This window comes from Nicotiana sylvestris, chromosome 6 (assembly GCF_000393655.2).
Source record: "Nicotiana sylvestris chromosome 6, ASM39365v2, whole genome shotgun sequence".
Taxonomy (NCBI): Eukaryota; Viridiplantae; Streptophyta; class Magnoliopsida; order Solanales; family Solanaceae; genus Nicotiana; species Nicotiana sylvestris.
This window is the reverse complement of record NC_091062.1, coordinates 136,160,646-136,174,503: the sequence shown is the minus strand read 5'-3', so window position 1 is coordinate 136,174,503 and position 13,858 is coordinate 136,160,646. Positions and strand designations below refer to the sequence as shown.

Here is a 13,858-nt window from a genome sequence, read left to right as displayed (position 1 = left end):
AACTGAACTTTTTCCATTTAGTCAGCATTAGGGCTCCAACCCTGAACTGAACTTTTTCCATTCCGCCAGCATTAGGGCTCCAACCCTGAACTGAGCATTGTCTGTTAGTCAGCATTAGGGCTCCAACCCTAAACTGAACTTTTCCCTTTAGTCAGCATTAGGGCTCCAACCCTAAACTGAACTTTCCCCAGTTAGTCAGCATTAGGGCTCCAACCCTAAACTGAACTTTTCCGTTTAGTCAGCATTAGGGCTCCAACCCTGAACTGAAGTTTTTCATTTCCGCCAGCATTAAGGCTCCAACCCTGAACTAAGCATTGTTCTGTTAGTCAGCATTAGGGCTCCAACCCTAAACTGAACTTTTCCATTCAGTCAGCATCAGGGCTTCAACCCTGAACTGAACTCTTTCCATTTAGCCAGCATTAGGGCTTCAACCCTGAACTGAGCATTGTCTGTTAGTCAGCATTGGGGTTCCAACCCTGAACTGAACTTTTCCATTCAGTCAGCATCAGGGCTTCAACCCTGAACTGAACTCTTTCCATTTAGCCAGCATTAGGGCTTCAACCCTGAACTGAGCATTGTCTGTTAGTCAGCATTGGGGTTCCAACCCTGAACTGAACTTTTCCATTCAGTCAGCATCAGGGCTTCAACCCTGAACTGAACTCTTTCCATTTAGCCAGCATTAGGGCTTCAACCCTGAATTGAGCATTTGTTTGTTAGTCAGCATTGGGGTTCCAACCCTGAACTGAACTTTTCCATTCAGTCAGCATCAGGGCTTCAACCCTGAACTGAACTCTTTCCATTTAGCCAGCATTAGGGCTTCAACCCTGAATTGAGCATTTGTCTGTTAGTCAGCATTGGGGTTCCAACCCTGAACTGAACTCTTTCCATTTATCCAGCATTAGGGCTTCGACCCTGAACTGAGCATTGTCTGTTAGTCAGTATTGGGGTTCCAACCTTGAACTAAACTTTTCCATTCAGTCAGCATCAGGGCTTCAACCCTAAACTGAACTCTTTCCATTTAGCCAGCATTAGGGCTTCGACCCTGAACTGAGCATTGTCTGTTAGTCAGCATTGGGGTTCCAACCCTGAACTGAACTTTCCCATTTAGTCAGCATCAGGGCTCCAACCCTGAACTGAACTCTTTCCATTTAGCCAGCATTAGGACTCCAACCCTGAACTGAGCGCTTTTCCGTTTAGCCAACATTAGGGCTCCAACCCTAAAACTGAGCATTCTTACCTTGTGGCAATATTAGGGATCCAATCCCGGAGTTGCATTTTGTAGACCAGAATTTTCCAATCCCTTCATCAATTCTATAAACTTCCTGGCAACTGACTCACGAAATTTTCCTAGTAGAACTGGGGCAGAAAATTTCGTCCGTTTGTTTTTCCCCGCAGGTCTAACCTCGAGGCGCATGGATCGAGACGACCCACGAGATGAGTCTCAACCCAGAATAAAGAAAAGAAGAAAAAGAAGAAAAAAAAAAGAAAAAAAAAGATGTTTCGAGATACTTGGAATAACGAAGGACGGATCGCCCCAAGATTCGATCAAGGTCCCGAATTCTACCAACCCCGTCTCACTCAATATCGCAGAAATAAACAGGCGCCTACAACTTGCAAGCATCAAGATTCAGATCGAAGTCTACAAGAAACATCAGCTAAGACCCGAGATCAAGTTGCAAAAGAATCATAGATAGGAATCTTGTAACTAGCAGTTGACAAGCATAAGTAATTAGTTCAGTTTCAATTTTCCTTTGGTTGTAATAAGGCGGTCAGTAAAGCGACTGTGGCAACAGCAACAGCAGTAACAACAAGCATTGCAATCCCATGGTAGTCCCAGTTACCAAAGTTTCCCGAACTACATTGACCTGATTCCTGTTTAGCCCAGGATATGTAGGAAATCTTCGAAGCAAAGATTCGGTGAAATCTGTCAAATGTTGCTTCACACGGAGTATTCCAATAGACAAAATCGCTCATATCCGCTCACTTTATCTTTGTACGGAAACTCTTCGCGTTTTCGCACAAAGAGGGGCAGCTGTGAGCACGTGATTTTTGTTTACACGACAAATAGTCCAAAAGAAATCAAAATAAACAACAAATTGTCTCCGTGCATAGTTTTGTGAATTTGCCGGTCATTTTTTGTTAGCTATTTGTTGGTTTTGTCCGTGTCTTTTAGTCTTACCAAACAAAAATACAAAAAATGTGTCGTGTGTAAGTTTAGGATATTATTCTACTATTCGGAATTAATCAAACCATAATTCGATTATTAAAAGGAAAATCACAAAAAAAATGCATCTTTTATTTTATTTTTTCGTCATTAAGTAGTGTTATTAAATGTTAATATGTGTGTTAATGGTTGATTATTGTTTGTATAGTGTTATTGGACAAATTTAATTGGGAGATTAAAGAGGAAAAAGATTTTCGGATTGGGCCAGTCTTAATCAAATCAGAACAAGCCCAAACCAAAATGACCAGCCCAGGTTCCCTTTTATCCGGTCCAGTTAAGCTGGCCATGCAACCATCCAAACGATGTCGTTTGTACCATTCTTAATCTGGACCGTTAATCTCACTAGATTTACGGTCCAGATCACTTACCCGTTACCTGACCCAACCCGATGAAACCGGTTTGACCCATTTCCAGCATGAGAACAAAAGACACCGTTCCTTTCAGTAGAAAGATCACATCCATTGATCATCAGCAATCCAACGGCCAACATCCAATCACCCACCCCGTATATAAACCTTCCCCCTTTACCCCGCGCCCTAAACCCAGGACCTCCTTCGTCCTCATCCCCACCACAGACCCAGTCCCTCAGAACCCTAGAGCCGCCCCCTTTTCCCTCACCATAAACCCGGCGGCATGGACGCCGGTGACCACCACCTTAACACCATAGGACCGCCTCACCACCCTGAACATAGATCTGTTGTCCCTTTGTCTCGAATCCCCTCCCACCTTATCGAATCTTCATTTGAAGATTCGAGCCAGACCTCGACTTACACCAAACCCCCCCGGATTCACACTAGACAATCCCTTGACCTCCCTCGTGACCAAACCAAGCTTGGTTTGGTCTGAATCTAACCAGGGAAACACAAATCCCAAATCTGCCCCTTAGGAACCCTAGGAACCCTGAGCCCGATCTGTGTCCGTTTGAACTAAATGATTAGGGTCTAACGGACCTTAATCGAAGTGTTTTTAGTAGAGAACACTTCGATTAAAGCCCGTTCAACCCCAAGAAAGGTCGATTCAAATCCGAGCTAAGGCTTTCTGATTTTTCAAGGCTTTAAGGTAATTTTTGTTTTCTTTTTCTTTATCAGTTCATCTTGTCTGTTGTAATTGAATGTCTGTTCATATGTCCAAATGTTTTGTTTAATTTATGTTTTGAATTTTTGTCGACTGTGTTGTCCACCTTGCCCGGACCTCTGTATTTAGTCAAGTTTCTCTTCATTTATTGATCATGTGTATGTGTGTAAGCTGTACAATCAATTGAATTTAAATTTGGTTGATTAATTAGCCCCAGTACAACCTTGTTCAGTCAGTACAATTTGAATCACACGTTGATATTGTTAGATTTCTGATCATTGGCTTCGATTGTATGTGTTACAACTAGTATAGTCGAGTCGATATACGTCGCCAATTAGTTTAGCTTTGAATGATAATAATCTGATTCATGTTATGGTTTTTGTATGAGGTTCTGTCTGAATCCAACTGGGAACTAAGTATAGCTGTTTGTGGATTTGAATCAGAAAACATTTATACTTTAGTTTGTGGTTTTCAGTTCAGCTTGAGTTCTGAATTGATAGCATGTGCACTATAGTGTTTTAATAATTAGAGCAAATGGGACAGCATGGGCTGTCAGGCCACCTTCAGGCTGCTCATACCTTGGCCTTAATTTAAATAAGATGATAAAGGGCTGTCAGGGAATCTCATGGGAAGGGTTCTACTTTTAAAAGATGAATGGAAAAACAGCAGAAAAGAAGGGGGTTCTGATGTGTTTAACAGGCTGTAAATGGCCTAATGCTAGGCTATAAATAGAGAGATCACATGGACAAAGAAGGGGACAGACATATACACTGAGAGATACCACAAAAAACAGGCATATACAGATACACATTGAGGGGGGACATACATAGAAACTGATTTTGGAGAGACAGAGATAGAGAGGAGATACAGATAGAGAGATACACACATACACACACAGACACAGATACACACACACATACAAAGAGGTGCTGAAATTAGTCAGAAATAGCTTTGAATAAGAAAGAGGGGTTTCAGAAATCAGAGAGGGAGATTAGAAAAGAAATTTTTGTTTGCCTGGAACTGAAAACACTGTTTCTTTCCTCATTTTTTCTACCTGAAGTTCAGCATTTAGTTTGTTATTGGTTCTGTCAAGATTTAGGATTTTCCTTTGAGTATTTGAAAGAATCAACATTGAGTACTGTATCATCGGGTTACTGTTTTGGTCTATTCTGCCTGGGATTGCCATTTTTGCTTTGTCGTTGCTGCTATCTGTTGCTGCTACTGCTGATTCTCCCTATCTTCTTTTTCTTCTGTTGATATTCAACGTTCAGGTACACATTTAAACCTCACATTGATGAAGAAGTCGAAAGCATGAAATGAAGATGCAAAGGAATTTAATCAGTCGTTGCTTTACTTACAGCTTTGTAAATATTGCCAAAATTGTGTAATTCTTTAATTTGTAGCCTAATAGAGAATATCTTAGTAAGTGTGTACTTAATGGAAGCTACTTGGGTCTAGAAATTGCAAAATGGTTCGCTTAGTAGTATACATGACATAGTTATATAATTTATGGAATGTGTAATCGCTTAGTATAATTGTTAATTCAAACTCTTTCTCCAGTCATGCTTTAAATATGTAGGGTGGATGGCTTTTAAAATTTTGCCAAATATGATACAATTTTAAATTCTTGAATTTCAGCTTCATTAGGCAGTTCATAGGACGAGTTTCCGAATACCATTGGTAGCATCCTCTAATAAGTAATTCTATTAATCTTGTTAAAAGGGGCTAATCTAAATTTAACTTAAGGTTGTTTGGAGTAAGTATAGCATTCCATCAATCTTGTATGTTAATTTCCTTTTTTATCAAATTAAGAACATGTTCTATGAAGTATAGCATTCTTCATTCTTTGGTAAACAATTGATCAGATGATTAACAAGAATCCGGATTTGGCCAAAGCATACAATTGAATTAGCATGTATCTTTTTCTTCTATTTTTTAGAGACAAACATATTAGAAATGTAGTCGCTTTAGGATATCCCTTCTAAAATAATGAGATGAGCCTCGCCGAACAAAAAATGCAAATTGCGGGATCCTCAATGATTGATCATAATAAATACTTAGAATTCGGGAAGGACCGTTTTAGTGAATTTCACTGTCTTCCCCAAAGATAATAATGCGTTAGGCTCTTTAGGCGCGAATTAATTAAATTACATTCTTAAATTCGGGTGCGCATTTATGTGACCCAAATTCAAATCTCAACGGAGTCGAAATGTGTTAACAACTACGGGTGCATTGATTGTGACGTGGTTCGAGATGCATTTTCACGACGTTGCAATTCTATAAAAATAAATGATAATAATAAAAGCGGTTTTAAATTCAATAAAAGCACATAAGTCACAACATGTATTTAAATAAGATATTTAGCCATTATAACAATTTAAGCGACCGTGCTAGAACCACGGGATTCGAGGGTGCCTAACACCTTCCCTCGGGTCAACAGAATTCCTTACTTAGAATTTTTGGTTCGCAGACTTCATTTGGAAAGTCGAATATTTTCCTCGATTTGGGATTCAAGATAAACCGGTGACTTGGGACACCAAAAGCCAAACCTTTCCCAAGTGGCAATTCTGAACTAAATAAATAATCCAATTTCGAATATTGTCACATAAATTGAAAAAACTCCCTCGCGCATCTTAACCATTCGGGGGCGGGCGCGCAAAAAGGAGGTGTGACAAAAGACATGAAAAAATATTATGGTACTGACTTAAGCTACTGGAAGGGAAATAGATCAAAGCAAAAGGCCCTTCATTTTTTAAGAGGAGACCCAAGTGAGTCGTATGCAAAGCTGTCAAGCTACTTATATATGTTGATGCACTCCAACCCCGGGTCAGTTATGAATTTAAGAAAATCAGATGAAGGACACTTCATGTATGCCTTTGTCGCTTTATATGCATCAATAAAGGAATGTGAATTTTGCAAACCTATTGTTGTGGTTGATGGAAGCTTCCTATAAAGCAACGTACAAAGGAATGTTACTCATAGCTTGCTCGCAAGATGCTGGAGGTTTGTTCTAGAAATACTCTACTATATTTCATTTACATATTCATGTATATCCAAATATCTAATTGTATATCAGAGTATATATATATATGTATAAAAGTTTTGTGTATAGCCATTTATAGTTATATAGTTATTTTAAATCTGTGCATATCAATTAACCATCCATAGGTATTTATTAAATAGAATATATTTATAATAAACACTTTGTTGAAGGAATATAATTGATATATTGTAAACAGGCAAGATTTTTCCACTTGCATATGCAATTGTTGATAAGGAGAATGATGCCTCATGGGGGTGGTTCTTTGAAAGGTTCAAAGAAGCATTCGGTGATAGAGATGACATGTGCATTGTATCGGACAGAAATGAGAGCATGACTAAGGCAACTTCAATAGTGTATCCTCAAGTTTCTCATTGTGTTTGTATATGACATCTATGGAATAACATAAAAGACAGATATAAGAGGAGCCAAGAAGAGCTAAGAGAGATATTTTTTTGCTACTGCAAGAGCATATACTATTCAAGAGTTTAATCACCGTTTGACAGAGATGGAACAAATAGATGGAAGAGTGAAGGATTACTTATTTGATATTGGGTATCACAGGTGGAGTAGAGCGCATGCAAAAGTCAACAGAACAATGACAATGACTTCCAACATTGCAGAATCATTAAATTCAGCAACTAAGGAAGCGAGGGAACTTCCGATACAACAATTATTGAAAGAAATTCGAATGTTGATCAACAGGTGGAACTACACAAATCAAAACACTGCACAAGCGACATTTACAAAGCTTACCTTTAAATACAATGCTATACTGGATGAAAATCTTGATGCATCACAACATATGATGGTAAGTTTATATTATATAACATATTCCTTATTTTCAACTTCATGTTTTTCTACAGAAACACTCAATAAGGTTACTCTTTTGGATTTTTTACATAAAGTATAGACTAATCTTGCTTTTCTACCAAATATAGGTGAGACCATCGACTAAAAACTTACATTCAGTTATTGACAATGGGAGATTGTTCATCGTTTGCCTTAGGGAAAGGATATGTAGTTGTAAAAGGTTCTAGCTCGATCAAATTCCTTGTCCGCATGTGTGGGCGGTTTTGAGGTCAAAAAATTTAGAGGGTGAAGATTACTGCTCTATGTACTACATCAATGAATACATGTTGAAAGCATACGACATTCTAATTTATCCTCTTCCAGATGAAAGCCCATGGACAATTCCAGTAGAGGTATTAGAACAAGCTGTGCTGTCACTAGTCTGGAATAAGATGCCTGGAAGACCGAAGAAGGTGAGATACAAGAAGGTTATAGAATCACAAGCTAAGAGGCCAAAGATTTCATGCGGACAATATGGACGTGAGGGCCACAATAGGAGAACTTGTAGAAATATACCTTATCACCACTGAATGATTTTAAAGATAAATAATTTGTATATATATCAAGTTTATTAAATGATTGAAGTATTATTCATGTTCAGAAGTTATTTAAATTTTGCACTTGTATATGCAAGTTTTAATTTAATAGAGGCTGCATTTTCATATGTATATCAAAATATATCATATAAATTAGTTGGACAAGGTCAATACATTAAGTTGTGTAGGACATGTATATCATTATGTATATTATTGCATAGACATGTAAACAGTATTATGGCACATGATCTTTAACAATTTAATCATTTTATATGAAGTTGAATTACTATGTTGTCATACTGAACACTGAATTTTATTGACACGGAAAGATTTAACATTACTTAAGGATATACAAGTTTGAATATACATCCTTGTGCTTGTTACACATACAAATATACAATAAAATGTATACATGTATTTGAACAATTAAGTTTTGATATACATAGGGATAGAGTTACACAAAATACTGGTATTGTTAGTTCAAGGATATACACATCAGGATATACATGTTAGCTCAATTAAATGTAAACATGTATTTGTACAACTAGGTATTGATATACATGGGAATGGAGATATACACAAAACTGGAGTAGTTAGTTCACATACATAGTAAGATATACATGTTATCTCTATTAAATGTATACATGTATTTATAAAACTAAGTATTGATATACAGGGGATATCACAGAACAATGGTGTTGTTAGTTGAACGATATACAGAACATGATATACATGTTAGCTAAAACAAATGTATACATGTATTTGACAATTAATTATTGATATACATGGGGATGGAGATGTACACAACACTGGTGTAGTTAGTTCACGGATATAAATATCAGTATATACAAGTTAGCACACTTAAATGTTTACATGTAGTTGTACAATTAATTATTGATATACATGTGGATAGAGATATACACAATGCTAGTGTGTTAGTTTACAGATATACAGAACAAGATATATACATGTAGTAGTACAATTATGTATTGATATACATGTGGGTAGAGATACACAATAATGGTGGTGTTTGTTTATGGATATTCATAACCTAGTTCACGATATACATGTTATTTATAGCATGACACAAAATAATTCAATATTAAATTATACTAAGTATTAAAGAAAGATAGTAAATGTGTACTAGCTAGGGGGAAGGAACTGCAACATTCATTTATGTTAGTTATCAAAATAGCCGAAATAAAAAGAAGATTAGCAATTCATCAGTTATGATTATGTATACTCAATCTATGCATTCTTACTCTGCAACCTTTGTTTCGATTTTCTAATTTTGGCATCTACTCATGCTGTGAAACATATATTTGTCTGCTATCTTGCATAATGACCACGATATTCATTTGTTGTCTAACTTAATTTACACACTATTGAGTGGTGACTCACATGTTATAAAGACATGAGCATGCTAAAGAAAATTTAGACATACACATGTTAAATTTTTTTTAAAAAAAGAATAAACAGTAAACAAAGTAAAAAAAATTGCATAAACATACTAGAAATTTCTTAATTTGACGAAATAAAGGAAAAAGATACGTTTAACCTGCAAAATATAAATAATATATTACAAATATTGTGCCATAATATGACGACCCAAAGGGCCATCACCTGTTTTTAATTAAATTCTGTGCCTCGAGGCCCTGAAAACCTCATTTAGAGTAGCCTTGATTTGCGTGCACAGTCCGAGCGCTTAGATGGAAAGCTTAAATATGAAATTCTGTGAAAAATGTTAAGTCTTGACTTTAAAATGAGTTAATTTGACTTTGGTCAACCTTTTGGGTAAATGGACCCGGATCCGTGATTCGACGGTCCCGGAGGGGCCCGGAATCGAATTCCGAGGTCCCAAGCCCGAGAAATAAAATTTTAAGTGAAATTGTTTTTTTTTAAAATTATTTAAGGAAATTTGAAATGAAAACTGATTAGAAAGTATCGGGCCCGTATTTTTGGTTTCGGCGCCCAGTACAGGTCTTATATATGACTTGAGTCATTCCTGTGAAATTTGGTTAAAAACGGACGTCGTTTCACGTGATCCAGACCTTAATTGAGAAATTTGATGTTTAAAAGAGTTTTGAGAAATTTTATTGATCTCGAGGTTTAATTCGATGCTCGTGATGTTATTTTGGTAATTTGATTACACGAATATGTCCGTAGGATGTTTTTGAGGTTGTGTGAATACTTGAGTTGGAGTTTCGAGGGTTCGAGTGAGTTTCGAGTGGGTTCCGGGATGCCTTAGGCTTAGAAAGTCAGATGTTGCAGGTTCAGGAAGTTGCAGTCTCTGAATCTTCTAGTGCGGTCAGCGAGAAATCGTGTTCGACCGCGGAGGGGCCAGCGTGGCCCGGTCGGCTTTGTGCGGTCCGCAGTGGAGGCTGTATGGCCGCAATCGCCTTTGTGCGGTCCGCACAGGGTGCTGAACTGCAGGTCTTCAGGGAGGTCTGTGCGGCCTTGGTCCATTTGATGCGGTCCGCACAGGGAGTCTGAGAGGGGTATAAATAAACGGGAATTTCAGTTATTTTTCACTTTTCAAAACCCTAAAAACATAAGAGGCGATTTTTCAAACAATCTTTCTTCTCCAAAAACTTTGGTAAATGATTTCTAACTCATTTTCTTCACTCCTTAACATCTTTTAACATGATTTCAACTTCAAATCAAAGATTTTCATGGGGAAAATTGGGTGTTTTGGGTAGAACCTAGGGTTTTTCTAAAATTGGGTATTTGGACCTCAATTTGAGGTCCGATTTCAAAATAAATTATATATTTGGATTCATGGGAGAATGGGTAATCGGGTTTTGATCCGAACCTCGGGTTTCGACCACGTGGGCCCGGGGGTATTTTTGACTTTTGGGTAAAACTTTGGAAAACTCATTTTCATGCGTTGGGGTTGATTTATTTAGCACTTATTGATGTAATTAAGTAACTTATGACTAGATTCGAGCGGATTGGTGGTGGAATCAAGGGGTAAAGCTATAGTTGAGACTTGAGTGGTGATCAAGGCATCGAGGTAAGTGTTTGGTCTAACCCTAGCTTAAGGTATTAAGAGTTGAATCATATTTGCTACTTGCTTCTTGTTGAGTACGATGTATAGGCATGGTGACGAGTATCTATACGTTGGTGTCAAGCATGACCGTGAGTCTTAAATTGAAAGTTGTTCTGCTCTTAAATGACACTTGGGTGCTTTACTTAATGAACTCCTATGATTGAGCATTTTCAATAATTGAACTGAGTACAAGTTAAGTTGAGATTGGTTATAGCTGATTCTCCCTTGCCGAGATGACTAATTCAATATTGTTGTTCCCTTGCCGGAAAAATTATAACATTATTGTGTTCCCTTGCCGGGAAGTTATTATATTGATTATTTTTCCCTTGTCGAGATTCCTTGAAATTGTGAGATATTATGAAATGGGAGCGGGTGGTACGCCTACCATAAGATATGATGAAATCGGAGCGGGTGGTACGCCTACCACAAGAAATGATGAAATGGGAGCGGGTGGTACGCCTACCACAAGATATTATGAAACGGGAGGGGGTGGTACGCCTACCACAAGATATTATGAAATGGGAGCGGGTGGTACACCTACCACTAGATAATGAATTGGGAGCGGGTGGTACGCCTACCATAAGATATTATGAAATGGGAGCGGGTGGTACGCCTACCACAAGATATTATGAAATGGGAGCGGGTGGTACGCCTACCACAAGATATGAGAAATGGGATCGGGTTGCACGCCTGCAACAAGATGGAAACTGAAAATGAAAGTTGTCTTTACTTTTCCTTATTTGTGTTAGAAGTTATATTGTCAGCTTATTTATTTATTCCTTGCTATTTTGCTTTATCAGCTATCCCCGAGGCATGTTCCCCTTCCCCAGCTTTAATTGCTATTATCTATTTACTTTTCCGCCATATATTGTAGAACTACATAGGTTTATCTGGAGTCTGGTCCTAGCCTCGTCACTACCTCACCGGGGTTAGGCCAGACACTTACCAGCACTGGGGTCGGTTGTGCTGATACTACACTCTGCACTGTGTGCAGATCCCGGAGTAGCTTTCGGACAGTAGTTGGAGAGCTTCCTTCAGTCCACTCGGAGACCCAAGGTAGACCTGTAGGCATCCGCAGGCCCTGGCGTCTCCCTCTATCTCTATTTCCTGTTTCATTTCCTTTGTTCAGAAACAGTGTATTGCATTTCTTCAGACCTTGTATGTAGAAACTCTTAGACAGTTTGTGATACTGTGACACCAGGTTTTGGGGTATTTGGGGTTTTAAAACCATGAAACGGCCTTCAGACATTTCATGGTTATCTTCCGCTTAATTATTTAAAGTTCTGCTGTTTTTATGTTATTGCTCGTAGTTGTTAAAAGGAAGTAATTTGGGAAGGAATTAGATAGTTAAGGGTTGCCTTGCCTATCTCTCATTAGTAGGCGCCATCACGACTCCCGAGGGTGGGAAATCCAGGTCGTGACAAGTTGGTATCAAAGCACTAGGTTACATGGGTCTCACAGTTTACAGACAAACTTAGTAGAGTATGAGGGATCGGTACGGAGACGTCTGTATTTATCCACCAGAGGCTACAAAGTTAGGAAAACTTCACATTTGTTCTTTCTTGTCGTGCATTTTTATTCCCAATACTGATTAAATTTCTACTCCGTTCTTTTGCAGATGGCGAGAACACACGCTTCCTCATCTACCGCTCAGCAGCTCGAGCCCCAGCAGCAGCTTCCACTAGTGGCAAAGGGCGAGGTCGAGGCCATGTTAGAGGCTGAGGTAGGGGCAGAGTTTAGCCCCGAGCAGCAGCACTAGTGGCGGAGCCTTAGGTTGATTTTGAGGAGGAGGTTCCGGCCACAGCAGTTTCGGTGGGCCCAGCTCAGGTCCCAGAGGGGTTTATTGCTACCCCAGTTCTTCAGGATGCTCTGGTCCGATTGGTGGGCCTCATGGAGAGTGTCACCCAAGCGGGTTTGCTTCCTGTAGCACCAACCACTTCTCAGGCTGGAGGAGGGGCTCAGACTCCTACTACAGGCACTCCGGAGCAGGTAGCTCCCTAGATTCAAACTCCAGCGATTCAGCCAGTTGGAGCAGTTCAGCCGGGTGCCATAGATCAGACCGGCAATGGAGCGGCTATGTCCGCCGATGCTTTGTGGAGGCTGGATAGGTTCACCAAGCTCTTCACTACTACTTTCAGCTGTGCTTCTTCTGAGGATCCCCAAGATTTCCTATATAGCTATCATGAGATTCTCAGAAACATTGGCATTGTTGAGACCAATAGGGTCGATTTTGTTACATTCCGCTTGTCTGAATCCGCCAAGACTTGGTGGAGGGATTATTTCTTAGCTAGGCCAGTCGGGTCGCCATTTTTGACTTGGGAGCAGTTTACAGTGTTGTTTCTGGAGAAGTTCCTCCCCGTGGCTCAGAGAGAGGCCTATCAGAGGCAGTTTGAGCGCCTCCAGCAAGGTTCCATGACAGTCACCCAGTATGAGACCAGGTTCATCGACTTAGCTCGTCATGCTCTTGTCATTCTTCCTACCAAGAGAGAGAGGGTGAGGAGGTTTATCGACGGTCTTATTTAGCCGATTCGTTTTTAGATGGCCAAGGAGGTCGGGAGTGAGATCACTTTTCAAGAGGCGGCCAATGTGGCCGCAGAGTTGAGATGATTTTGTCATATGGAGGTGGTCATGGGTCGGATAAGAGGCCCCATCATTCAGGCAGATTTAGTGGTACCCCGTCTGGAGGTAGAGATTCATATGGTAGAGGCCATTCTCCTAGGCCCTTTCAGTCAGCTCTTCAGGTTTCTCACGGTGCTTCCGGTAGTCGTGGTCCTCCGATGCAGTATTTTGACCAGCAGTCCTTCAGTGCACCACCAGCACCTATCAGTGCACCACCGCTTCAGAGTTTTCAGGGTCGTCAGCCCCAGCAGTCGAGAGCTTGTTTTACTTGTGGAGACCCGAGGCACATTGCTAGGTATTGCCCTCGAGCTTCGAGCAGTTCTCCGCATCAGGGTTCTCGTGCTATGGTTCAGGCACCAGATGTTCCACAGACCGCCCAGCCAGCTAGAGGTAGGGGTAGAGGTGCTAGAGGTGGAGGTAGAGGTCCTAGAGGTGGAGCTTAGGCCGCCAGAGGTGGAGGCCAG

The 13,858-nt window shown here is 39.8% G+C and overlaps 1 protein-coding gene across 1 annotated transcript; it reads left to right on the top strand.

Moving 5' to 3' along the window:
• Positions 1–6,846: 6,846 nt before the first annotated feature.
• Positions 6,847–12,534, top strand: LOC138871341 (uncharacterized). The gene is made up of 4 exons (XM_070149214.1): positions 6,847–7,149; positions 7,280–7,358; positions 7,515–7,603; positions 12,394–12,534. Exons 1-4 carry the CDS (start codon positions 6,847–6,849, stop codon positions 12,532–12,534), a joined length of 612 nt encoding a protein of 203 aa, XP_070005315.1.
• Positions 12,535–13,858: the final 1,324 nt, after the last annotated feature.

What these genes read in the sequence shown, in the direction of transcription:
- LOC138871341 (XM_070149214.1), top strand. Translation starts at nt 6,847, where the DNA reads ATGGAACAAATAGATGGAAGAGTGAAGGATTACTTATTTGATATTGGG. An exon ending in TTGCCTTAGGGAAAGGATAT is followed by an intron (nt 7,359 to 7,514) that starts GTAGTTGTAAAA and finishes ATCCTCTTCCAG; the next exon opens with ATGAAAGCCCATGGACAATT. An exon ending in TGCCTGGAAGACCGAAGAAG is followed by an intron (nt 7,604 to 12,393) that starts GTGAGATACAAG and finishes GTTCTTTTGCAG; the next exon opens with ATGGCGAGAACACACGCTTC.